We start from the raw sequence: 26,606 nt of genomic DNA, 5'->3' as shown, positions 1-26,606 counted from the left end.
AAAGATATATATGCCTTGTTCTTTAAGTAGAAGACTATATTTTAAATATTTCAAGTTAAATCCATCCCTCTGGTATTTTATACATGTCTTGATTTAGCCAACTGTCATATTTTGAAAAGATATACATAATGGTGCCTAGTAACATAAGTGAAATTTTAAATAATCCTTTATCAAAAAAGCATTTTCATTTGAATAGATAAAAATATTTATATACGGTTAAGTAATACCCCATCGTTTAGTTTTTTAATAGGTCTGGATTTGTAAATAATCTATACGCCTATACTTTGTTCTAATCGATGAATCATTCAGTGTTTCCCTCTATTAAGTTATATCAATTAAAAATGAGTTTTTAGGCCAATAAAGGACTTTAAAAGCCAAAGGTCAAGGCTTCTGTGTGTTGTTTTTTTATGAATTATGATTAAAGATGAATATAAGATGAAATAAACATTTTTCTTTTAACTCAACCTAAGCTATCCGTCACATGGTCCTAGCTTGGCTTCATTAACTAAAGCATGATGTTAACGAAGAAAAGGATACAAGTTCAATCTATGTAAGGATCATCTTCATTCTATTCTATGAACAGAAAGACTGAAGGCTTTCACTGAAGTTAAAAAAATACAAATTCATCTCGTCTATGAAAAGAAACATTTGCTTATTAGGAGCTCTTAGCACAATCTTCACATAAGCACAACATATGATTCCATTATATATCGAAATCTATATTTAGAAACAAAATTATGGGGGTGCCTGGGTGGCTCAGTCAGTTAAGCATCCGACTTCGGCTCAGGTCATGATCTCATGGTTCATGGGTTCAAGCCCTGCCTCGGGCTCTGTGCTGACAGCCCAGAGCCTGGGGAGCCTGTTAGGGATTCTGTGTCTCCCTCTCTCTCTCTGCCCCTCCCTCTGCTCATGCTCTGTCTCTCTGTGTCTCAAAAATAAATAAAAATGTTTAAAAAATTTTTTAATAAAAAAGAAACAAAATTATAAAAATGTCATTCCTATTCTCCCTAGCCATAAATTTACCTACACAAAGTTTAACTTAATTATATTTGCTGTAATATTGGATAGACCTGTCTTTACAGAAAAATTGTATTCAACCAAATTTTTTTTACCTCTTTAACACTAAACACAATAATGTGGTCTTTAATAATTCATCTGTATTGAATATCATGCCTTTGGATTTGGGATTTATATAGCTTCTTGTGTATATTCATTTGTCTATTTCCATTTGAACAAAAACTTGATGAAATTTTTTTAAATGCCATTTTCTTCCTGATCTCTGATAAATGTAACTGCTGGGAAGTATGTGCACAGCTTAAGTTAAGGCAGCTTCTCAAAGGGAGTGTGAAAATAGCTCACAGTATTTGGGGAAAAAATAAGATTCTGACTTAAAAGAAAACAACTTTTAGAAAGAAGAGAGCCATAAAACTAGAATGCAGCCCTTTTTTAAATAGTCTAATTCATTGTGACTTGCTAGATAGAATTCTGTAGTCAAGATGAATTAAAAAATATATGGCATGGTGAATTTTTAACACCTTATCTTCCTCTATGTAATAAAAAATGTAAAATAAAAACAAAGGGAAGTAGTGAAACAAAGTAGCTACTTAAAAGACCTTTCAGTAAAGTACCCTCTAGCCAAACATTATCTCGAAGCTTGTTGGACATTTCATTAGGAATTTAGTGCACATTGTGCTTTTGCTATTCCTTTCTGTCAAGTCATTAGCTGAAAATAGGATAATATCTGGGGTTTTACAAGAGCTATTTGAAGATTCAGAGTCAATTCAGAAAGCAAGTTTTATATAGAACATGTCACTCCCTATCCCCGCCCCCCCACATAGTGGATTTACTCTACCTTTAGTTGGAGCACCAGATCCATTCGATATTTACCAAGAGGGTTTATGTCATTTAGAATCAAAGCAATGATGATATCAATCCCATTGGATTCATGAGTAGCAATACACGTCTAGAAAGCAAAATGTTTGTAAACAATATTTTATTTACAACATAAAAGCACTAGAAATTATCTAACATAAAATAACAGTCACCTTAGTTTTTTTGACCTTTAAAATATAATTAAGATTTAACTTTGAAGTCAAGGATTTAAGTTTCCTTTGTTCTTTTATATAGAATCTTTTAATTGATTAGTTTTGATTAAATGGCTTTGAATGCAGAACACTGAAAGAGACCGTGTGTAACAGGTGTCTTTTATTTTTAACATGTTTATTTATTTATTTTGAGAGACAGAAAGAGAGAGTGAATGGAAGAGGAGCAGAGAGAGGGAGAGAGAGAATCCCAAGCAGACTCTGTGCTGTAAGCATAGAGCCTGGTGCCGGACTTGATCTCACAACTGTGGGATCATGACCTGAGCCAAAATCAAGAGGAACGCTTAACCAACTGAACTCACCCAATAGGAGCACTCTATGTATTATTATGAACTCACCCAGGGACCCCAGGTATCTTTTAAAATGAACCACTTTTGTAGACTTTCAAAGAATTTCAAAAGTTAAGTTAAATACTCTTTCAACCAACAAATTCCAATATTCCCTCCAATAGAGGACTGTCTTAAATTCAGCATTTTAAGACCTGATCTCTCCTGGCTAAGAGAATATTCCCATTTATGAAAGCAGTGTTCGTGATATGCCTAAGGTCTGCAAGTCAATGTTATTGCACTGATGTAGCATACCAATTTATCTGGTACTTAGTACTCAGTGAGTCACAAATGATGTTGCTGCACATGCTGCATGGCAGCAGACAAGGCATACAGGTGCCTTCCAATGTTCTGGGGACATCCTGTCCATGATGATGGCTAATGAAAATTTGCAGATTCCTTAAACCTGAGTTTTAGAGAGGAACCTTACTTGGGGAAAGTTTATAAAACATCCTGAGAGATAAATATCAGTATTTTGAAGTTAAGGTCTACTGTGCCCTGATTCTGAACTTAATTCAACTTATAGAACTTGAAAAACAGAAACCTGTGGGTTGGAGTTTGTGGAATTACATGTTATAATGCAGCACCCAGTCAAGGGGGTTGAAAAATGGAAACTCGGGTGAGTTAAATGAGCAAGAGTAAAATCAAGGTAACTCTGGAATGACTGCTATTTTTCAGAATGGGCTTCATTTCTCCTTTTGCACAAATTTTTTTTTACTCCCATGACACAAAGGAAAGGTGTCCTCTATTCATCTTCTACATTTCCTGAGGTTCTGATCATTAAAACACTTGCTAGACTTAGAGGGAATCGATTTGCAGATCATTTCTGGAATTTTCTGGCAACCTTCTTTTCTCGCACACATTTTCAGAGCACGGGGTTCAAAGTAAGTATATTTTTAGATATGGGATTCATGTTCATTATTATTACTTATATTGTTTTATTATGTTATTTTATTATTAGTTTTTACTTTTAGAGCTTACCGGACTTAATAAATGATTTTTTTTAACGTTTTTATTTATTTTTGAGACAGAGAGAGACAGACCATGAATGGGGGAGGGGCAGAGAGAGAAGGAAACACAGAATCGGAAGCAGGCTCCAGGCCCCGAGCCACCAGTCCAGAGCCCGATGCGGGGCTCGAACTCACGGACCGTGAGATCGTGACCTGAGCCGAAGTCGGATGCTTAACCGACCGAGCCACCCAGGCGCCCCAATAAATGATTTTTAAAACTCAACTTCATCCATTTATAAGACCAAAAGTGGGGAATATGCGTTTGGCATTACAGGTATACATGTTTTCACCAACAACAAAACCAAATCTCTAAATCTATATATTTTTCCTTAACTTTAAACCAATAGTTAAGTTTTCTTGTATCATTACCCTAGGAGACTGAAATACAACCCAGGAAAATCCAGGGCAAAATCTGAAAAGTGCTTTATCAGGGAACATGTGCATTGCAGAGGGAAGAAGAGTATCCTCATAACAAATTCTTTATGTCAGCAATTGTTGAGTTTTTATTCTACATACCTCTGTATGTATGTAGGCATATGTGTGTGCACATGTTTATGCATTTTTTGTGCATATGTCATATAGTTTGCAATAGAAAAGCAGCAGTTTTTTTCACACTTCTTTCTACATTATGCACTGATGTTTGGTCCCAATGGCTACTTTAAAATTTATTTCCATAGACGTTTACAACCCGAAAACTTTTTCTTTCAGGGTGAATCCATGCTTGCGAGGGTAGCCCCATAATTAAGGGGTGGCTCCCCTCCCTTTACTAGTTCAAGTGTCCTATCTTCTACTCCCACAATGTGTCCTTGATATCCAAGAAAATGGAATCAGGCAAACATTCTGGAAGAGAGAGGTAAAATTTCACCCCGGGAAAGGTAATACAGTCAAAAGCGCACTCTTTTTAGACTCCATCAAAATCCTGAGTTTTAGGAACAGCTCTACAATTTACTGATTCTGTCACTCTGAGACAATAGAACATCACTTAACCTCTGAGTCAGAGCCTATTCATCCACAAATGGGAGCAAGACCTATTTCATAATTTTGTGAATATAAAGGAGATAATATATACTGCCCACTGCAGTGCAGTGGAAGGAGCCAAAGGGAGTGTGTTCTACAAATCCTGGAAAAGAATCATTGAAGATGAAAACTGAGCAACGATGAAGAAATGCATTTTACTCTTTTTGGTAGGTCTGATTTTTATCTGGAACATTTTCATGGGAAATTTCTTTTACAATGAAATTAAATAAAAATATGGCATAGTATTTGCTAGTCTATAATTCAGTCTTTGTATGTTTTGTGAGAAAAGTAAAAATATCTGGCAAAGCAAGAAGAAAGACCTTTTAAATGTAGACAAAGGTTGGCTCCTTCACCAATTTGACCCTTTTGCTAATTAGTCATGAATACTTTTGCGTGAAGAACTGCTTTCACGGTTACCTGATTTTCATGGCATGGGCCCTGGCAATACTCCGTCAAGCTCTCCAGAGTCTGGTTGACCAGCACTACATTCTTCTCATTGATGTAGAGACCCAATAGGCCCAGGCCACCGGTGGTACTTCCACAAATGCAGTCCAAAAACTGAAGGGTCTCACAGACAAGGTTATAATTTGTTTTGTTGTTTTGATTCCTCAAGAAGTTCTGAAGGCAAAAGAAAATATACCTGAGGGGTTAAAAGAAATCACTGTGCTAATTGTTTTCAGCTCTCTCACTATGTGTGTTTTTCTAACTCAAAAATATCCCCATGGCAATGTGGAATGGAATTGCTTTTTATAAGAAAGTGTTCACATTTATTAAATTTCCCCTGGGTTTAAGAAAAAGACTCTTAAGTTTTTCCTCAAGAATCTAAATTTCTCAGTATAGTTCATAACAAACATTTCTCAGTGTCATTATCTTCAAACTATATGGACAAGGCAAAAACAAAAAAACAAACAAACAAAGAAGTAGTAGGAAAAGGAGAAGGGAAAAAGAAACTAGAAAGAAGTTCTTTAGGGAAGGAAGCAATCAAATTTTCAAGTAAACGATCCCTTGTAAACAGTGCAGCTTCAAACAGTGGATGATACAACCGTTATGGAGGGCAAGTTAGAAGCACCTATTAAAATTTTCAGTTAACATACAATTCCACTTCCTAAGTTACCATATTTTATATATATATATTATATACCATATATATATATGGTAACATATATGTATATATATAATACATGCACATATATATGGTAACGTATATGTATATATATAATACATGCACATAAGACTACAAAGAGGTTCCCTGCACACTGCTTATTAATAGCAAAAACTGGAAACCATACCATACCTATCATAATGCAACTGGTTTAACAAATAATAGTACATCTAAACATTGGAATACTGCAAGGCTATAAAAATGAGGTACTTCAATATATACTGATATAAACACAGTCTAGTAATAATTTCATAATAAGATGTATTACTAAATGAAAAAAGTAACTCGAAGAACATTATATAATCTAGTTTTTTTTTTAAGTTTACATGTACAGATCAATATGCTTCTATGTACGTAGAAATTTCTCGAAGGAAGTATAACTGTTAACGTAATTTCTTTGGGGGAGTAAACCTGGTGAAAGGGGAGGCAGAGAGGGAAAGTTTTATTTTTATTTTATTTATTATTTATTTTTATTGATTTATTATTTAATTTACTTATTTGAATTTATTCCAACCACTTATCTTTGTTTAGGGTTTTTTTGTGTGTGATTTTTTCCCACTTTTTTATTGTGGCAAAATAGACATAAAATCTACCATCTTAAACATTTTTAAGTGTATAGTTCAGTGGTATTAAATAGATTCATAATGTTGAGCTGCCATCACCATCATCCATTTCCAAACCTCTTTTCATCTTGTAAAACTGAAACTCTATACCTATTAACTTCTCATTCTCCCCTCCCCCTTCCCCTGGCAACCACTACTCTACTTTCTGTCTCTGTCATTTTGACTACTCTAAATATGTCATATAAATAGAATCACACAGTATTTGTCTTTATGTGACTGATTTCATGTCACTTGGCATAATATCTCAAGGGTGATACATGTTGTAGCCTATGTCATAATTTTCTTCCTTGGTAAGGTTGAACAGTATTCCATTGCACCCATATACCACATTTTGTATACCTATCTGTTGATGGACATTGGGGCAATTCTATATATTAGCTATTGTGAGTAAGTCTATTTGTCCTATTAAAACAAAGGTTTTTTTTTTATAAGTAGCATTTTCCAAACTGTTTGATCCCACACTCCTGTAAGAAAAATATTTGATCAGATACTATGTATCTATCTGCTACATGGACAGACCAAGTGGATCAGCATAAGCATGTAGGCATATATCCAGTATCTTCCCTCTGGAAGTAATACGCTGGTCTCTGCCTGGCCCAGGTCTGCAGCAGCCCTCTCCACGATGTGGTCCACAAGACTCATAGCCTCTACCACTTATTAATTCCTGAGCTTCTCCTCTCCTTGAAGGATATTTAATGCAATTTACATGAATCTACTATCTCTTACCAACTCAGAACACTTGCACTGTAGGCTCTTACTAGAGAACACAACTTCAAACTCTGCTGTCTCTAATCCTGGACATATGCTGTTAGAGACTATTGCACCTTTCATGTAATTATGCCACAGTGACATAAGCAGTGTGCACCAACAATGAAAAAAACAAGAGGTGAAAATTCCTAAGCACCTACTTGACAAAGAAAAATGTACCAAAGAAGATGTAAGACCGGGATCATATTCATCTACAAAGGTATCAACCTTTACTGTCCTAAAAAATCCTCTTGTATATTAACTGTCTCTAATGAAGACATAAATATACTCTGTATCTTCACTCAAGATATATGAATTGAAAAAAAAAAGATACATGAACTGATTTGGAAATGATGAAAGCCCCTGTATCTACAAAACCATGAGAGGTATAGTTGAGGTAAATGTGACCTTACTCAACAAATACCAGAATATTAGGAACAGATAATGCTGAGGCTAAACAGATGTGAATTGAGGATACAAAGGATGATACTGTACAAGCCTGATTTTTTCACACATAAAGGAATTTTCCCTTCATTTTCCTTCACTTAGATGCAAAAGTTTCTTCCCGACTCAGAAGAGCACCATTGGTTTTATCGATTATCTCTCCAGAACTACACATTAGTTTCATTGGAATTTAGTTACCTACAATCACAGGCTGTATTCTCAACAATTACACAAAATAGAACAAATACCTGCAGCTCCCGATTGTGATTCTCACACAGCAACTGCAGAAACCTCAGTATGGGCTGCATGATGGCAATTGCAGGACTCATGGTTACTTCCTCGGCAGACTTTTCCTCGGCATTTCCTGCTTCGGATCCTGCACACATCATGTCGATTTCTGGATCCATTTCTCTTCGGTATGCACAATATGCTTTGGAGGTTGCCGAAGAAGCTTCTGTTAATTGCCCTTTCATTCCCTCTTTTAAAAGTAATGATGAATCTCTTACTGAAATAAAACAGTACTCTTAGATTTCTGAATTAGCTTCTTTTGCCAATTAAAAAACAAGACAACCAGTTACCCAAATACTCTAACAACTGAATCAAAAAACATTTGACAAGAGGTGCAACAATTTCTCCCAAAATAATCTAGCAACTACAGAATTAAATTTGCACAGGACATTAAAAAAAAAAAATCTAAATGTTCAGCCAATTTCAGAAGGGCTCGTGTCTTTCTGATAAATATAAAATATGAGAATTCTTGAATACAAGAAGGTGGAGGAAAATATGGCAAACTTCAAAATTTTATGTTTATATGATTTGTATTAAGTTCACTGATGACTTTGTTATTCCAAATACCAAGAATCTTTCATTAGAGTAAGGTGCTGTAACTCCTATTCTTAAAATTTGGGTTTCATGAATACTCAAAAGGTTTGGGCAGTTGCTCTTTACCATGCCTTCCACAATGAAGTCAAACTTTTCAATGTCGCTCGTTCCTTTGCGTTAATAATGCCTTGTTTGAATTTGGTCCTACAAAGCTGTTTCAAGGTCAGCCCTGTGGCCATAGGATTTTAAGGATGGAGCTCCATACACAGAACCACAGATGGGATATTGAGATGAAGGTAAGTGAGATCTAAAGGTGGTGTGACCTTCTTTTTTCTCTATTCCCCCAAGTACTCAACTATCTCTTTACCTCTCATTCGTGGACCAGATGCCATCAATTCATTGTCATCATCCCTTTTTTTGTTACCTAAGTCTATGGTATTAACGGTCACTGTTGATCTTATCTCTTTCTGAGCAGCCTTCATTCGGTCATACAGAACTTTGAAGAATCTTTCTGACTTTTTTTGTTCATGTAATTGCTGGTAGAAGGAGTACTGCAAGAAAGCATATTTTAAGATATCAACACCCAAGGGGAGAAAAGTAGTGCCTTCTTGCTTGAAATAAATATAAACATCATGAATAAAAGCACACATTTCATGTGCTGCCCATTATTTCATAAATTAGCAGCCTTTGCCAGTCTCCTGTACTATTTAACATGTACTAATAATAACTTGTGTTTGCTTAGCACTTTCCAGTAAAATCCAATATATTATCCTGTTCTTTAATTCACCTTTAGTGATTATTTTATTTTAAAAATTTATAAGTGCACTGTAAGAAGTTGTATGCAAAGAGTGCCTTGATTTTTATAATATTGTAAACTCATGTCTTGATTCAACACATATTTATTGAGTGCCTACTACGTGCCAGGCCCTTGCTACTACGAGGCATAGAACAAAAAGGAAAAGCCACCACAATCCCTCCCTTCATGAGTGTGTCACCTAGAGTGGAAAACAGCCACTAATCCAATGATCATGCTGTCTAAATGCGGGTTTACGCAGAGTTACAAAGAGTTATTTTTCTCTTTATCTAAATTATAGTACATTTAATTTAGAATGTGTTACCATGGCAGCCTCACTCACAGGAACCCACTGATAGATAGGCCCTAAGTTTTTTTGGTACTTCATTAGCTACACTGCTTTGCATGGGGTCTAGGACAAGCCTGCCATAAGAGGCATAAAATGGATTCTGCTTTAAGAGTGAATAATGATGCAGAAAGAGCTCAACACCAAAACAATGATAAAATATGTCTTAGTGAGAGGTAGAAATACTAAGCCTTGAGAATATCTATCTAATCACTGTCTGCTTAGCGACCTATGGCAGTATCCAGAAGAGGTAGGAGATGGGAAAGGTGATATGTACCAGAGAAAATAGAATTTGAAATAAAGTAAAAAAAAAAAAAAAAAAAAAAAAAAAAAAATGAAAATAATTCTAGTAACTATACTGATGGAAAGAAAGTTATATAACCTTAATGAGAGATAGTGTGAAGAAAACATGAAAAGTAATGACTACCTAATCAAGTACAATGAACCATAACCCAGCAAATGGAAACAACTAATTCTGGTGAGTTTGGCTCCTGTACATAGGCTTTCTTAAAAGAATGCTTAGAACCATGACCCATAGGTCCTGGGACTTGCAGGTAAAACTAATGACATCAAGTCTTGAAATGGATGTCTGTCCTGCAATTTTCAATGTGAACAATGTATGAGTAAAAGCAATTTATGAAGCCTTAGGAGTCGCCTTCATACCTAAAAGGTGGAAGCTCTAAGCAGGAGGCTAGCAAACCCTCAAGAAAGCAGGACAAAAAAGCCACGGTAACCATAGCAACTACAGGGAAACAGTCACACTGGTTCCATTAATTCAAAGGATAAACGCAGCATTTACAGACCTCCACAGTCCCACAAATTAAGCTGATGCTTAAATCCTAATATTTTCAATATAACCAGGTTAGAAGGTGAAAGGAGTTCCCAATATATTAACGAGGAAGTTATAGGAAATTTGTGGCTCTATTAAAGCAAAGTTTTATAATTTATTTAGTTCCTTGAAATACATGATCTCATTGATACTTTCAACACAACTGTGTGATGGAGAGTAATCTTATTTCCATTTTATAGATCAATAAGATAAAGTTTAGTAAAGGTAAATGACTTGCCCAACATTACATAACTAGTAAGTGGTAAAGCTAGGATTTCAATCTAGATTCTCTGTCTCTAAATCATTAAATTTACAAAGTAACCTCTTAAGCTCAAAATAATTGGTCATTTACGTAGACTACACGTTTTTAAAACCAGGGCACTACAAAGCTGAACAGTGTGTCTTTAATAAAAATAAAAAGTATGTTTTATATATACATATATAATCTCAACAGGCAGCATAAGGATTTCACTTGTAAAAGATATGGTTTTTGATTAGGAAACTGTTTCCATAAGCTTGAGAGTATAAGGGGAAACTCTTGAGGCTTTTTTCAGGAACCAAGGATGATGGACCAACAGATCTATATGGGAGAGGAAAGACTTTCCCCCCAAGAAGGATGGGGAAGAGTAGAAGAGGGAAGGCAGAGAAGGAACATGAAGTGAGGAACTAGAGATGAAGTAAGCTTAGGATAATGGCGCAGGGTGAATCAGCCAGCAAAATTTACCAGGAGTCAGGAAGTAGAAGGTTATTTCAGAAAGGAGATGTTTATAGTGGTTAAGAGCACCAATCCTGGAGCCAGTCCACATGGGTTCGAGTCCTGACTCTCCCTATAACTAGCCATGTGAGCTTGGTAAGGAGCTTAGACTGTCTATCTCAAATTCTTCTTTGGTAAAATGAGATGATATATGTTACCCCACCAGCTGTTGTGAGAATTAACCAAGTTAGTACATATAAAGCACTAAGAACAGTGCCTGGTATTTAGTAGGTATTATCTTCATTATTGTTATTGGTGTTCAGTTTGAAATTAAACTAGAAACACCTCTCCTATCCTCCCCTTCAACCAATCTTCAATAATGTACATTAAACACATAAATTGGCTTATGTAGCTAGGAGGGTATAAAGTAAGGAGGGGAATCAGATTCCTACCCCAGTACTATAGACGTAGGAGTGTCAAGTCACTAGTGCCTAAGGGCACCGTGACAATGTAAAACCCTCTGGGGACTGCCAGGAGTCTTGGGGAGGAGTGGATTTTAGACTGCTAAAGGGCAAGGAACAGGATTCAAGTTGACCTCAGTGAGACCTTTTAGAGACAGAAGCACACAGCTGCTCTCTGGGTTATACCGTGATATAGTTAAGTGACAAACCTAAAAAAGGGATGGCTGGTAAATGACATTGTCATAACCCATCTTTAAAAAAGGCTTTCATATACAAAAATAATTTAATGCTTTTCATCAACAAATATTTGCTGAATGGCAATAAAGCACATAAATGTCAGAGACAGGACATGATCTACTTTAAGAAAGATGAAATTTAATTGGAGAGGCAAAATGTCATACAAATAACAACAAAACAAAGTAGCACAGGAAGAGTGCCAAATAAATATTAAGGAAACAAGTGTTATGGGAGCTCAGATAAAGGAGTGGTTGTCAAGGCCCATGCCAGATAAGGAAGATTTTGTGAAGGGGGTAGAATTTGATTCAAACCATTCATTCATACAGCCATCACTCCTGAACATTTACTGGGCCAGACATGGTGTCAGACACAAGGGATCCAAAGATGAACCACATGGGGTCTCAATTTTTTTAAGGACTCATAGTTTGTTAGAGCCTGGTGCACACATGAAAAGGCACAATAAAGTGGCAAAAAATGTCACTGAAGGCATCTGCAGGATACAGCAGGGGCATATAGTAACCACTGGACAATTCTGCCCAGGGGGACGTGGGATCAGAGAAGGCTTCCAAGAGAAGCTCATGAGTTGGGTCCTCCTGGAGGAGAAAACAACGTAAGAGAAATAACACGACACATGAGGAACGATGAAGAGATTAGTATAGCTGGTGTGCAGGAGACAGGACAGAGGAGGGAGGAGGTGGGATAAGAAAGGAAAATGGGAAAATGTAAAGAGATTAAATCATGAAGATCTTATGGACTTTGTTAGGGAGTTTGCCTTTATAGGGCAAGTGACTGATTTTAAGCAGAAGAAAAACATGTTTTTTGGAAAGATAGCTTTGGAGGCAAAGTGTAGAATGATTTGGAGAAGCACAGAACTGGGATCAGGGATACCTCCTGAAAGACACCATGGCCCAGGAAAAGATAAGAAGGATGGATAATGAGGGCTGGATATGGAGAGATCGAAAGCAGAGTGTGGGTATGAGACATGTTAACAGGGCAGAATCACAGAGATTGGCCTTCAATGAGATGTTCAGGAAGGGAGTGAGGATGAGTAGGCTGAGGTCAAGGTGGGTTTTCAACTTCTGGCCAGATATCCGTGTGGATGGACTGCCAGTCACTGAGGGAGGCAAAGTAAGAGGAGAAGTGGGTGGATGGAGAATCAGAGTGGATTCAGTGTGGGACACGTTGAGTTTAAGGTACCTGTGGGACATCCCACAAGATATTTCTGGAAGATAGCTGGATGAAGAGTCTATTGGTGCACAGAGTGGGGAATCATCAGCATCGAATGGAAGTTAAAGATGCAGAAATGAATGAGGTCAGGCTGAAGGAACAAGCAAAATAAACAGAGGAGAGCCCAAAGAAACTTGGGAGACATCAGGATTCAACAGTTAAGTAAATCAAGAAGAGCTTACACAGAAGGCTAAGAAGAAATGGCAGGAGGTGAGAAGAGAGTGGTGTCCCAAGACCTAAGCTGAAAAGGTTTCAAAAACAAAGAAAAAGTCACCAGTGACAACTGCCACAGAAACATCATGTGAAAAGGGACTAAAAGGTATTTGAGGGTTCAGGGAACTTGTCAAGAATCTTAAAGTAGATCAGGAAGCTTCTGACAGAAGCTGGGTTATTCTGTGGCAATATGAGGACATAAATAGACGTACATATGTATGGAGGGTGAAAGATGATCTCATCTGATGACCCTATGTGGTCCAATAACAGGAATCTAGAAGATACTTTATTGGCAAGGATTGCTTCTATCTTGAGATGCAAAAAAAAAAAAAAAAAAAAAAAAAAAATCCTTCACTACTGTCTGGATAATCTACATCTCATATTATGTAGTTGCCTAGACAATTTCTTTAGAAAGTCCCAACCGAATATCTGGTTGTGGAAGACAAGACTACTTCCAAGAAAACCCACACAAATCCCTCCACCACCCACTTTCCCCAACGTCCCTCAGAGGAATTTGTGCTGAAGCTTCACCACCACAAGACTTTTCAAAATTTGTTTTTCGACTAAGAGGGATCGGCGTTTGGGAGATGCTTTTTGGTCACCGTGACATCTGTTGCTCATGAGGCCTTTATTCCTAAAGCCACCTGCTATTAGATATAGTGAAACTTCTGTTGTTCATTGCATTTAGTGGATTAATAAAGGAAAATATCCTGGCTTTCAATTAGATAGGGTTTCTATTTGCCATGAATAGGAAAGGTTGATTCTGCAATTTCCAATTAGCTGTAAGCATAGCTTCCTTCTCCAACCGAGACAAACCTGGAAAGAGCAGGTTTAGTGAGTGGCAGCACAAGGAGGAAGATGTGTGTTCTCTGGGAACACTCGCCAGCACTGTCCTCCGGCTCACCCAGTGTGCTCTGCCTTTGGGAGTGCAGGAGCCCAGGGGCAACTGGTAAGAGTTTCAAAGTGAAGTGTGTGCTTTTTGAGAAAGCGTGGCTGATGATCCCTGCATGCAGGTGGTAACAGCTTTCAACTCTCCTCTCCTAGGATAAATGAATGAATGAAATTGTTCTTCTCTCCCTGGACCAGTGAGAATTCACTTACTCAGAGGGATCAGGGTAATAAGCACTGGGAGATATGGGGCATCGAGTAAAGGTGCTGTTCTAAACTTCTAGAAGAGTAAATGGAAGGGGATGTGCTGATAGGGGTGGTCAATGTTACTAAAACCTGATTGATGCCAAATACTGTGTGAGGTGTTTATATATATTAGCTCATTGAATGAATCTATCTATCTATTTTTACATTTAATTCTTAGATGAGTCAAAATGTTGTTTTTCTCTGCTGTAAGTTCCCCTCAACAAATCAGAATTTCTGGTATGATGTTAGAAAGGATGCTTCTGAGGAATGTTTAGCTTCACTGAATAATTTGTGAAGGTCTGTAGTTTCTACGGTAAATCAAATAAATTTATAAGGAAAATATGAAAGTTGCTAGGTTGTTTTTTTTAAGATAGTCATGAGAAGGTAAGAGAAAAAGACATTACTTTCGTTGGTTTCTATGACAAGTAAATAAGAAATACAAATAACCAACATAACGCTCATCATGATAAACAGATACCTGAGTTTGTGTATTTCCTCCTTCGAGCAAGGCAATGCCAAGTAAAATTCCTTCTGAAAAAATTCTGTCATTTTTGGTGTTCACTATAACATCAATGACAAGTTCAGATGCACCTTCTTTATCCAGTAGACACTGAATGTCTGACATTGATATCCCCATCTTATCTGAATCTTGTCCCGAAAAGCTCCCTGTGATTAGCAAAAATAAATAAGTGAAACTTAATTACAGACATTATTAGTACGTAACATTTTTGAATTCTTAGACCTTAAAAATATTTATCATTGAGGGCGCCTAAGTGTCCAACTTCGGTTCAGGTCATGATCTCACAGTTGGCGGGTTCAAGCCCTGTGTCAGGCTCTGTGCTGACATGACAGCTCAGAGCCTGGAGCCTGTTTCAGATTCTGTGTCCTCTTCTCTCTCTGCCCCTCGCCAGCTCACATTCTCTCTCTTTCTCTCTCTCTCAAAACTAAATAAACATTAAAAAAAATTTTTTTAAAGGAATATTTATCATTGGAATTTTTTCCCTTCCCCATTAAATATAATAGGGGCTTGGGTTTAAAAAATGTCAAAAGTTTGTAAAAACATAGCTTTCTATTAAATATGACATCTAGAATTAAATGTTTTTTCTTAATAAGAAATGCTTTTAGAAAAAGAAAACTAGCTTTATTTTTGTCCTTAATTTACATATTAAGAAATTATGACATTGTTTACTATTTTCCAGAGTCAAAGAGCAAAACTAGTCCTGATGTTCAAATCATTTGTTTTATGAATGCAAAATTTTGGACAAAGGTCTTTTGATAGTGCTTTTCAAGTGAATTTTCTATATTTATGCTATTTTAAGTTAAATACCAGCATAGCACCAGCAGAAAGACATGTGACTAGAATCCTAGAACGAGGGGCAAATGATCAGTCTTACCTCCCCCTTGTGCAGATTTGCTGTAGGTTCCAGAGAGGTGTCCATTGATACCAACTCCATAGTCTCCTTTAAAGTAGCGATTCAGGAGTATTTTTCTTAATGTGTTACCCTAATAAAAGGGATAAGAAAAGTGTTTCTTATTGTTTCTCTTTCTAATGAAAAGGGAAAGTAGCAGTCCATTAAAATGCCCACTCAAGATGCATTTTATCAATGACGTTGATATGGAAGAATTAATTTTATATAGCATAATATTTTCCGAGATGAAAATTTGCAAATGCTTCCTAAGAAAATAATAATGATTTTGCTTCTCCCAGAAATAAAGAACAAACTAGAGTACTTTCCACGAAATGTACTGAGAAAATCACAACAGATTGTACTAAGAAAATCTATGCACTATAAATTTAAGATTGCCTCAAAGGCTGAGGGTCCTAGTGTTGTTAAGAATATTAGTGATGCCTAAAGAAGACACAGTTTAATAAACACCCTGAGAATTGGAAACCAAAAGCCCTATTTAAGAGGAGATTGGTAAATAGAGCTAGGAAAGTGCTGGGTATACAACAGGTGCTCAAAAAATTAAGCTTGATAAGACAGAGTGAATATATTTAAATTCCAAGGGCTTTATTCAGAAACTGACGGGCAAAAGACAAGTGTATTCCTTTATAAAATATGTAATTCAGAAGTTCCTAAGTCTTCAATGTTATACTGATTACAAGACATTTTAAAAATACTATATTTTGGGGCACCTGGGTGGCTCAGTCAGTTGAGTATCCGATTCTCGATGCTCTTCAGCTCAGGTCAGTATCCCAGGGTTGTGGGATTGAGCACCACATTGAGCCCCACTTTGGGCTCTGCACTGAGTGTGGAGCCTCCTTAAGATTTTCTCTCTCTCTCTCTCTCTCTCTCTCTCTCTTTCTCTCTCTCTGCCCCTCTCTCCAAATCATGCTCTCCCTCTCTTTCTCTTTAAAAAAATTAAAATAAAAAAATAAAATACTATATTTTGCTGGTGTACCTGGGTGACTCAATCGTTTAAATGACCAACTCTTAATTTTGGCTCAAGTCATGATCTCATGGTTCCTGAGATCGAGTCCCTGCATAGGGCTCCATCTGCTTGGGATTCTCTCTCTCCCTGTCTCTCTGCTCCTCCCTGGCTTATGTGCTCTCTCTCTCTCAAAACAAATAAATAAACAAAAAAAAAAAAAATACAATGTTTTGCAATATAGTTCCTTGATGTACATAAAACATACAGATAACTCCAGATCTTCCATTTTATTGGTCTTATTATTTCAATAGACAAGTGATTTTAAGGTATTATTAAAGAATACTTTTAAAAACTAAATTAACACAGCAACTACTGAGGTGTTAGTCCCATCTTGCGGGTAAGAACACTGGGGCCCAAGAGCTCAGGTAACCGGATGTAGATCGTGCAGCTAACAGGTGGTACAGCAAGGAGCTGAACTCAATGCTTGACGGAGTCGCCCAGGCCATTTCCACACACGGTACCCAGGGCCACTCCCCAGGCACACCTTCCAATGCTGTGACACTTTGACACGTGGCCCTCACCGTTTCCTCTCTCTCTCTTGCTCTGGTTAGACCTCCTTCTCATGCTCTGAGGTTTCATCCTCAGCTCTCTTGTCCTGCTGCTCTCCTAGCCTTCCCTCTCCCTGTCAGCAAATTTTTCTGATCCCTGGTTGCATAACCACTTCTGCAGTCTGACTGCCAAATGTCTTTCCTCCAGCTCAACCTGGCTCCCCTAAGCTTTTCATCCTGTTTCCACTTAGATTTCCTTATCTTCATCTGGAGTTTCTACTGGCACCTCAAACTCAATTTGTCACAATGGAATGACCTCCTCTTTTTTATTCTTTTTTTCCTTGAAGTATAATTAACAAAATATATTAGTTTCACGTGTACAATATAGTGATTCGCTAATTCTATATATTACTCCGTGCTCATCAAGATGATTACATTCTTAATTCCCTCTATTTCACCCATCCCCCACCCACTTCCCCTCTGGCGACCACAAGTTTGCTTTAAGAGTCTGTTTCTCTGTTTGTCTCTTTTTTCCTTTGTTTGCTTGTTCATTTGTTTTGTTTCTTAAATTCCAGACATGAGTGAAATCATATGGTATTTGTCTTTCTCCAACTGATTTATTTCACTTATCATTATACCCTCTAGGCCCATCCATGTTGGTCAAATGGCACAATCTCATTCTATTGTATGGTTTAGTAATATTCCATTGTGTGTGTGTGTGTGTGTGTGTGTGTGTGTGTATCTCACCTCTTTATCCATTCATTCATCTATCTATCCATGGACACTTGGGTTGCTTCTATATCTTGGCTATTGTACTTCCTTGTTTTCTTTCATAGTCTTTTTTTAAGATTCTTTATTTTTGAAAGATAGAGAGAGAGCAGGGACAGAGAAGGGAAGACAAAGAATCCCAAGCAGGGTCTGCACTGTCAGCACAGAACCCAATGTGGGACTTGAACTCACACACTGTGAGATCACAACCTGAGCCTAAATCAAGAGTCGGATTCTTTTTTTTTTTTTTTTTTTTTAAATTTTTTTTTTTCAACGTTTATTTATTTTTGGGACAGAGAGAGACAGAGCAGGAACGGGGGAGGGGCAGAGAGAGAGGAAGACACAGAATCGGAAACAGGCTCCAGGCTCTGAGCCATCAGCCCAGGGCCTGACGCGGGGCTCGAACTCACGGACCGCGAGATCGTGACCTGGCTGAAGTCGGACGCTTAACCGACTGCGCCACCCAGGCGCCCCAAGAGTCGGATTCTTAACTGACTGACCCACCCAGGCTCCCCTCTTAGCTATTGTAAACAATGCTGCAATAAACATAGGGGTGCATGTATTTTTTCAAACTAGTGTTTTTGTTTTCTTTGGGTAAATACTCACTAGTTCAATCACTGGATCATATAAAAACTTACTTTTATGTTTTGAGAAACCTCTATACTGTTTTCCACAGTGGCTATACCAGTTTGCATTCCCACCAGCAGTGTACAAGGATTCCTTTTTCTCCACATTCTTGCCAACACTTTTTATTTCTTGTAATTTTGATTTTAGCCATTTTGACAGGTGTAAACTGGTATCTCATGGTTTTAATTTGCATTTCCCTGATGAGTAGTACAATCTAAAGATTTAAGGCAATCCCTATCAAAATACCAATAACATTTTTCACAGAACTAAAACAAATAATCCTAAAATTTGTACGGACCCATAAAAGACCCCAAATATCCAAAGCAATGTTGAGAAAGGAAATCAAAGCTAGAGGTATCACAATTCCAGATATCAAGTTATACCACAAAGCTTTGGTAATCAAAATAGTGTGGTACTAAAGAACAAAAACAGACACATAGGAGATCCCAGAAATGAACCCATGCCCATATGGTCAATTAATCTATTAAAAAGGAGGCAGTAAGATAAAATGGGAAAAAGACAGTCTCTTCAAAAACGGTGCTGGGAAAACTGGACAGCTACATGCAAATGAATGAAACTGGACCACTTTCTTACACTACATACAAAAAAAAACTCAAAATGGATTACAGATCTAAATGTGAGATCTGAAACTATAACACTCCTAGAAGAAAACATAGGCAGGGGCGCCTGGGTGGCGCAGTCGGTTGGGCGTCCGACTTCAGCCAGGTCACGATCTCGCGGTCTGTGAGTTCGAGCCCCGCGTCGGGCTCTGGGCTGATGGCTCAGAGCCTGGAGCCTGTTTCCGATTCTGTGTCTCCCTCTCTCTCTGCCCCTCCCCCGTTCATGCTCTGTCTCTCTCTGTCCCAAAAATAAATAAACGTTGAAAAAAAAAAAAATTTAAAAAAAAAAAAAAAAAAGAAAACATAGGCAATAATACCTTTGACATTAGTTGTAGAAACATTTTTCTAGACATGTCACTTCACACAAGAGAAATAAAAATGAAATAAATTATTGGGACTACTCCAGAATAAAAGGCTCTTAAGCAGCAAAGTAAACTATCAACAAAACAAAAAGGTAACCTACTGAATGGGAGAAGATATTTGTAAATGATATATCCAATAAAAAGTTAATATCCAAACTATATAAAGAACTTCTACAACTCAACACCAAGAAAAAACAAACAACCCGATTAAAAAATGGGCAGAGGACCTAAACAGACATTTTTCCAAAGAAGACATACATATGGCCAACAGACACATGAAAAGATGTTCAACATCACTTACTGTCCTTTCTTAAACCTGTTTTCCTTTCAATTTCAGTTTATTTTTACATCAGAACCATGTTGATCATTTAAGGCTCCAAACCTAAGAGATCATCTACTAACCCCTTATCTTGGCAATGATTTGTGAAACCCTACCTATTCTATCTTTTCAAGTGTAGCTTCCAATGGTGTCTTCGCACATAATATTTTAACTGAACTGAACTATATGATGATTTCTCAACCACAGTTTTCTCAGTCTTTCTGCTTTCTCATATGTCATATTCTTTTCTTCCACCTTATGGATACCACCTATCCCCCCTCTTCATTCTACAGATATTCATTAAGTACCTACTCTGTTTTAGACACTATTCTTTTTTTTTTTTTTTTAAGTTTATTTATTTTTGAGAGAGACAGAGAGTGTACGAGCAAGGGAGGGGCAGAGAGAGAGGGAGAGAGAGAGAATCCCAAACTGGCTCTGCATTATCAGCACAGCCCCAGCACCAGCACAGGGCTCAACCTCACGATTCACCTGAGCCAAAATCAAGAGTGGGACACTTAACCTACTGAGTCACCCAGGTACTCCTAGACACTATTCTAAGTGAATAATATGTAATCTTCCACTCAAAGTGTTTACAATAAGGTCAGTACCATAATAGGCACATATATTAGGCCCTGTGGAAGCATATAAAACTTTGAAGAGGCTTGACTTTGAAGAGGCTTTGTGTGCAAATCTCCTCTACTAACCATACAATCATCAGCGCAAAGCTGTCCTGTGCATAGTCGATACACAGCAAATATGTCCTAAATGTCACAGTGCCAAGAATTTTAATAGACACTTAGAGTGTCTGGAGTTCTTTACCCTTAGAGCGACTTTTATTTATCAATAATTAAAATTTTAGCACACAGACATTTGCCATTGTTCCCTATTTCATGTTTTCTTCCTTTAAGACTTTTTCATATAATATTATAGTGAGTAAAGGTGATGCCCAGTCTTGGAAGAAATAGAGAACCTAGAGAATACATAAGAAAAAAAGAGTCTGTCTCTTTTTTCTATTAAGAGAAAGCCTTTTGAGTTGAACTAATTTCATCAGCCCCCCCCAAAAAAAAAATAATAATAATCTTTCCAAAAGGAAAGGGAAAACAAAATAAAATATTTCTTTGAAGTCAAATGGGCTTTTGCTGTGCATCTTATTATAGCAGAAGGAGATGTTCTAAGAGAGTTTTGAGACCCATTAACTATGGAGCTATAGTTGTATGTTGGGAAGAAAAATATGAGAATATTTTTACTTAAGTACTAAATTTCTATAAAGGGTAGCTCAGTTTGTTATAGTAACCATGCTTCTCACCTCTACAGGCCAATGTACTGCTTCTCACTCAAACTCTGTAAGATACAGTTGGCCCACCTACAATAAATAAAGCTGAAAAACATGAAAATGCAGGCCTGTTTTTCTTAAAATCACTCAAGTCCGTGTCACTGTCTGGAAGAGAACCTGCTGTAAACAGAGCTCCTGGGTCCTTGTGAACTAGCTCTCTTTTTAGTCTATGTAAGAAAGCCTTTTAACCACATTACTCCAAGAACCCAACCAAAAGATAAAACAATGGTGTATCTTTTTTAAAAAGGAGAATAGAAAGCTGCATTTTATCCTTTGTTTTTAAAAATGCCCTTTATATTGTGAGAAGAATAAAGCTGTTCAAAACCAACTACAGAGTAGAAGTGTGTCACATCAAATTAAGACAAGCCTCATATTTGCTATTATTCCTAAATTTTCTTTGGAAAGATAAAATAAAATCACAGATACTTGTCAGATTCATAAACATCAAAATCAAATGAGTAATTTGGTTTTTTTAAATCTTTCTTATCCAATTCCAGCCTTGTCAACAGCATCCATTTTCTAACTATGTAATATTCAGAATGCCATGGAAGGAGGAAAGGACTTCCTCTATCCCTGTTCTTAACTCTGGAGCCACACTGCCTGGGTTCCAATTCTCTTCATGCCACATATCAACTGGGGGACCTTAAGCAAGTTATTCCATCCCCCTGGCCCTCAGTCCCATAACTGTCAAATGGAATAGTCATAATGCTTATCCTCTTTGGGTTTCTGTGATGATTAAATAGGTAAAAACTTATAAGATACTCAGAATAGTTCCCAGCACATAGTAGGTGCGATGTAAGTTGTGCAGAGCTAATGCTATTGCTGCCAGTATTGATATTATCCAGATCACACAACAGTGTTCAATTTACAAAGTGCTTTTGTACAGACTTTCTCACTTTATACCAAACCTTCCCATGTAAGTGAAAAAGTTTCTATATCCACTAACGAAAGAGCAAAAATAATAAATGATAAACTACCTGAAAATCCTAATTCGTCCGCTATTAACCAGTCCTTGGAATTCTGTCTGTGTGAGCTAATATGTGTACACTGCACTATATAAAATGGACCTTTCTAGAAGTCCAACTAAAGTGGAAAAACTCTACTGTGGCTCCAACTCCATGGTTTTCAACAGACACAAACTTTGGCACTAAAAATGAACAAGAATAGGTGCAGATGAATGGGACTCTATTGTTTGTCTTAGTTATCCTCGTTTAAGCTTTGAAAACTCCAGATATTGCTACATGATGAGTCGAGCACAACTGATTTCTTCTGCCAAACACCAAATTCTGACTTGAGGATCAAGGCAAGTCCTGTGTTCACACTTGTCTTAGGGTATCCTTAGTGGCCTGCACTATCGGTGATGGGTTACAGTGGTGATAATTCAGATGACAGTCATTTCCACAAATTCCTTTAACTCCAATAAATTAATTTTAGAATTACTGGCAGAAATTCTGGTGCCAGGGTTGTAAATTCTGGTGCCATGGAGCTATAACTGTCAAGGCAGAAATTCGGGAAAGAACGAAAAGCACATTAAGCCATTTTGAAAAGAATTCTACAACAATTGAGAAGTTTGACTTCTATTATACTCACTCTTCAATTCCAAAATGAATTCCTGACTGGGCTTCCCATGGAAGGTGTCCTTGCTGGATGAGGCCAACTAGCAAGAAATGTCCTTTCCAGTCTTTTCAATATCAGAGTCAATTCCAGGCCACAAGACACAGCTTTTAGCCAATGTCTTCATGTGAACACATCCCAGATGTGCTAAATGTAATGGAGCCAAGATAACTAACAACCACCTTCTGAAATTACAACAAAACATCTCCATAAAAAGACATCTTTTGTGGCCAGAGCAATCATGCTGACAGTTTGTGAATATCTGGGAGGACCGTTTTTTTCCTGGCCACTTCCTGTTGCACCAACTCCAGTGTATCAAAAATTAAGCTTAGAAATTATTGCTTTTCATGGGTAGAAAGAATAACAAAAGTTTACTAGTCTTAGAAAGGACCAAGGATTTTCTTTGATTTTCCAGAAAGCACAACACTGTTTGCCATAATAGGTTAATAGCTTTAAGAGTGAAAAGTTCAAGGACATGATATTTGAGGTACTGAATCCACATGTGTTCCCTTTCCCTTGCAAAAATGACACATTGAAGTAATATTTTTTCCACTGTGGAAAATATAATGAAGACACCATCAAACCATGACAACCACAACCGGAATCCTCGAAAACAAGTCGTCCGTTGGAAATTCGAAAGGTAATGACAACTGCAAACTGGAGATGCTTAATTTAGGGTTTTCCCTCAAAGACTATCGCTTAGCTACTGATCAGTGTGGATGAGATCTGTAAGGGCGTTATTGTATGTACCTGTAGACTCCACATAGACTCTTGTTAACATTAAACCTGGTTTAGCCTAATTGATATTTCCCTAACCTTTTTGTTTAATGATAGCATGTCTGCTTAGATATTTTTCCTCACTTGAATTCCCAGGGGTAAAAAGGTATATTTTTAATTTCAAATACATTCTTGCAATAGCTGTACCCTAATTGGAATTACATTAGGTCCATCATTATAATCAACTACATCTTCAAGGAACTCCTTTGGGAAAAATGTGGCCAGTCTCCTATAATCTAGCTGTCTAATGGTTTGAATTTCTTAGTCCCTGACTCCAAGAAGTGAAGGCCATTCCTACCCTGGATGCTTCTTCCCAGCTTTCTCAAGATGAAACACACAAACTTCAACAGGAGTAGTTATTATATACATCCACAAAATGCTCTTCATCAATATAACAACATAATCATTGTAATCTTGAAAAACATATGGATGTCTCAACAATTCTAGGAGAAGGGCTTATAAAAAAGACTGGAAAATGTTAAAACAAATTATTCATTCACCACTGTGACAATATACTTCTATCTTCCTTCCTTTTTTTTTTTTTTTTTTTTTTTCTTATTCATTGTAAGAACATCCTACATTTCTACCACATGTCAGGAACTGTTAGGAAAGGGAAGGGGGCAAAAACTTCGGCAGCATATGCTGAAAGAATTTCCAAATATGTAGAGTTAAGACACATGGCACTGTTTTTCAATATAAATAATCCTCACCAGACCATTTGATTCCATTTGTGAAATTTAAACATTTAAACAGTAAATCATATGTAAACATTTGATGATGATGCTGAAGCTAAAAATGACTTCGGTCATCACTCCAGGATGATCAAAAAACCTAGCCTCTCAGCAAACAGGGTTGCTGAAAAGGCTGTGTTAGGGGATGGCCTGTACCCCATAACTAGCGAGGAAAAAAGGAAACTATTTATTTTCTTGGGGTATAATAAAAGCCTCTTGGTATTTGATTTCCAAGAAGCATGCTGACTGATATCAAACTCAATGGACTCAAACACCTCAGCAATTTAAATATAGGGTCTGCTTAAATTCAGAGTTTGAGAACACATGCAATCCCTCACCCTTGGTACTGGAGAATGGATTTTTTTTTTCTGCTTGTGATTGGTTAGTGTTCTGCGTAAGCAGTCTTTATCTGATCTGCAGAACATAAAGCTTTGAAAGAAGGGTAAATAAACAAGAAATAAACAGGTAAATTTTAGCTACCATTTCACTATTGAAGTCCAACTACCAGATTCACACATCATAAGTCACTACCTCATAAAATTACACTCAAATGGCAGTGCGCACAACCACTAACACTAAGCCCATAATCCCTAGGTACATAGTGTGGAAACCTACTGAGCGCTATTTGTTTCTGGAAAAATGGAATCAATATGCTGCCAATGCAAGCATGTGCTCTCACACCAAAGGTTGGGAAAAATGGAATTTCAAGTGGTCATTTCAAAGCTTCTGCAAAGACTATGTCCCTGAGGGATAATACGGTGAGGTATGTAGTTCAATAACAGACTCAGTTTATGGGAGGTCCCAGAGAAAATGAGAGGATAAAGCAGGAGTGGGAAGAGATGAGAATAAATGAGAGAACCAACTCGGATCTGAATAACAATATGAAGTACAATGGGAGAGGTTTCCTCTCGAATAATGGGAAGGCTCTTATTTAGCTTGCTGTTTTAAATCCTCACATGCTGTGGGGCACTTGGGTGGCTCAGTTGGTTTAGCATCTGGCTTTGGCTCAGGTCCTGGTTCATGGGTTCAAGCCCTGCGTCAGGTTCTGTGCTAACAGCTCAAAGTCTGGAGCCTGCTTCATGGATTCTGTGTCTCCCTCTCTCTCTGCACCTCCCCCACTCATACTCTGTCTCTCTCTCTCTCTCTCTCTCTCTCTCTCTCTCAAAAATAAATAAAACATTAAAAAAACAAAAAAATTTAAATCCTCACCTGCTGTGATTCCTGTTATATTTCCACAACTATTTAGTAAAGATTGATATATGCGTACCACTTTGCAAGCTGGTGTCACAAGAGGTAAGAAACAGTACAGAAAGACACAGAAGACCAGCACTCTTCAGCCTTGCATAGACCTGCCTGTTTCTCTAAAGTCTTATGTTCCCAGTGCCATCTATGAGCTCCAAGCTGTGAACTACTGATCATAACCAAGAGAGTGTTGGCCCACAGGGCAGTGAGAGGAAGACATGACCTTGAAGTTGTCAAGGGAACAACATTGTAGAGAATCCTCCCCCACTCCCCTGAACACACACAGAGTAAGGAGCGGGGAGGGCGGGGGACTCATCTCTTTTCCCATATACAATGAAAGAAATTGTCTTTAGAAGGGAGGAAGAAAACTAACGCATTACTCATAATCAGTGCAAATATTTTGACAAAAGAAAGCCAAATTTTAACAAATTCAGAATATATTTAGAAGTTCCTCAGGTAGGAGAGAAATGTTTATGGAGCTGCTGGAATGATGAGGAGCTCTGCATAGCACAATTTCAAAGGAAGATCTTGAGAATTAAATGAGATAATATTTATATACACAGCTTGACACGTAATAAATTTAGTTTATGAAACTCTGGGAATGAAAAGCCTGTATACTCAGTAGAAAAGATGATGTCTTGGAGACTGATGCAATTGGTTTGGATCCAGGTTCTGCCACTGGCTTTGCAATCTCAAGAACTTTATTTAACTGCCCTGAGACTCAATTTCCCTATCTGTGAATAATAATATCCATACCACAGGGCTATATGTAAAGTATATATGAAAAGCTTTAAGTCCTTAATCTATAATAAGTGCTAAGTAAACAGTTATTATAATATTTTTTAATGTTTCCAGGAAAATAAGACTTGTCAAACTCACAGCATGTACAGGACATTACAATGCCCAGTGCCATGAAGACAGAAATAGCTTTACCCACTCACATCTATATCCAGATCTGACCTTCCACAAGTTTTTAAGAGCAGGAAAATGAAAACAGCATTAATTCTGAAGAATATTATTTCAGAGCCAATTTGATCAGTAGGTTTTTTTCATAAAAACAACACCTACACGTGTGTAGGTTTCAATCATCCCTACTGCATGCACA

General features: G+C 37.3%; 1 protein-coding gene across 7 annotated transcripts in view; it reads right to left on the bottom strand.

Annotated features, from left to right (window-relative positions):
* Window positions 1-26,606, bottom strand: part of ITPR2 (inositol 1,4,5-trisphosphate receptor type 2) — a 515,364-nt gene that overhangs the window by 165,779 nt on the left and 322,979 nt on the right. For all 7 annotated transcript variants that reach the window (XR_015253713.1, XM_086713794.1, XM_025930361.2 and 4 more), the window contains 6 exons: window positions 15,582-15,690; window positions 14,666-14,853; window positions 8,621-8,804; window positions 7,680-7,936; window positions 4,873-5,073; window positions 1,853-1,963 (listed from right to left, as the gene is read on the bottom strand). Coding sequence is in view for 6 of the 7 variants with exons in the window: in XM_086713794.1 (XP_086569920.1) it covers window positions 1,853-1,963; window positions 4,873-5,073; window positions 7,680-7,936; window positions 8,621-8,804; window positions 14,666-14,853; window positions 15,582-15,690 (1,050 nt within the window). In the remaining variant the exon portion in view is untranslated. The remainder of the gene's footprint in view (window positions 1-1,852; window positions 1,964-4,872; window positions 5,074-7,679; window positions 7,937-8,620; window positions 8,805-14,665; window positions 14,854-15,581; window positions 15,691-26,606) is intronic.

Source organism: Puma concolor, chromosome B4 (genome assembly GCF_028749965.1).
Source record: "Puma concolor isolate L17-30 chromosome B4, mPumCon1.1.hap2, whole genome shotgun sequence".
NCBI lineage: Eukaryota > Metazoa > Chordata > Mammalia > Carnivora > Felidae > Puma > Puma concolor.
Note: the sequence above shows the minus strand (reverse complement) of the source record. Positions and strands in the feature narration are given on the sequence as shown.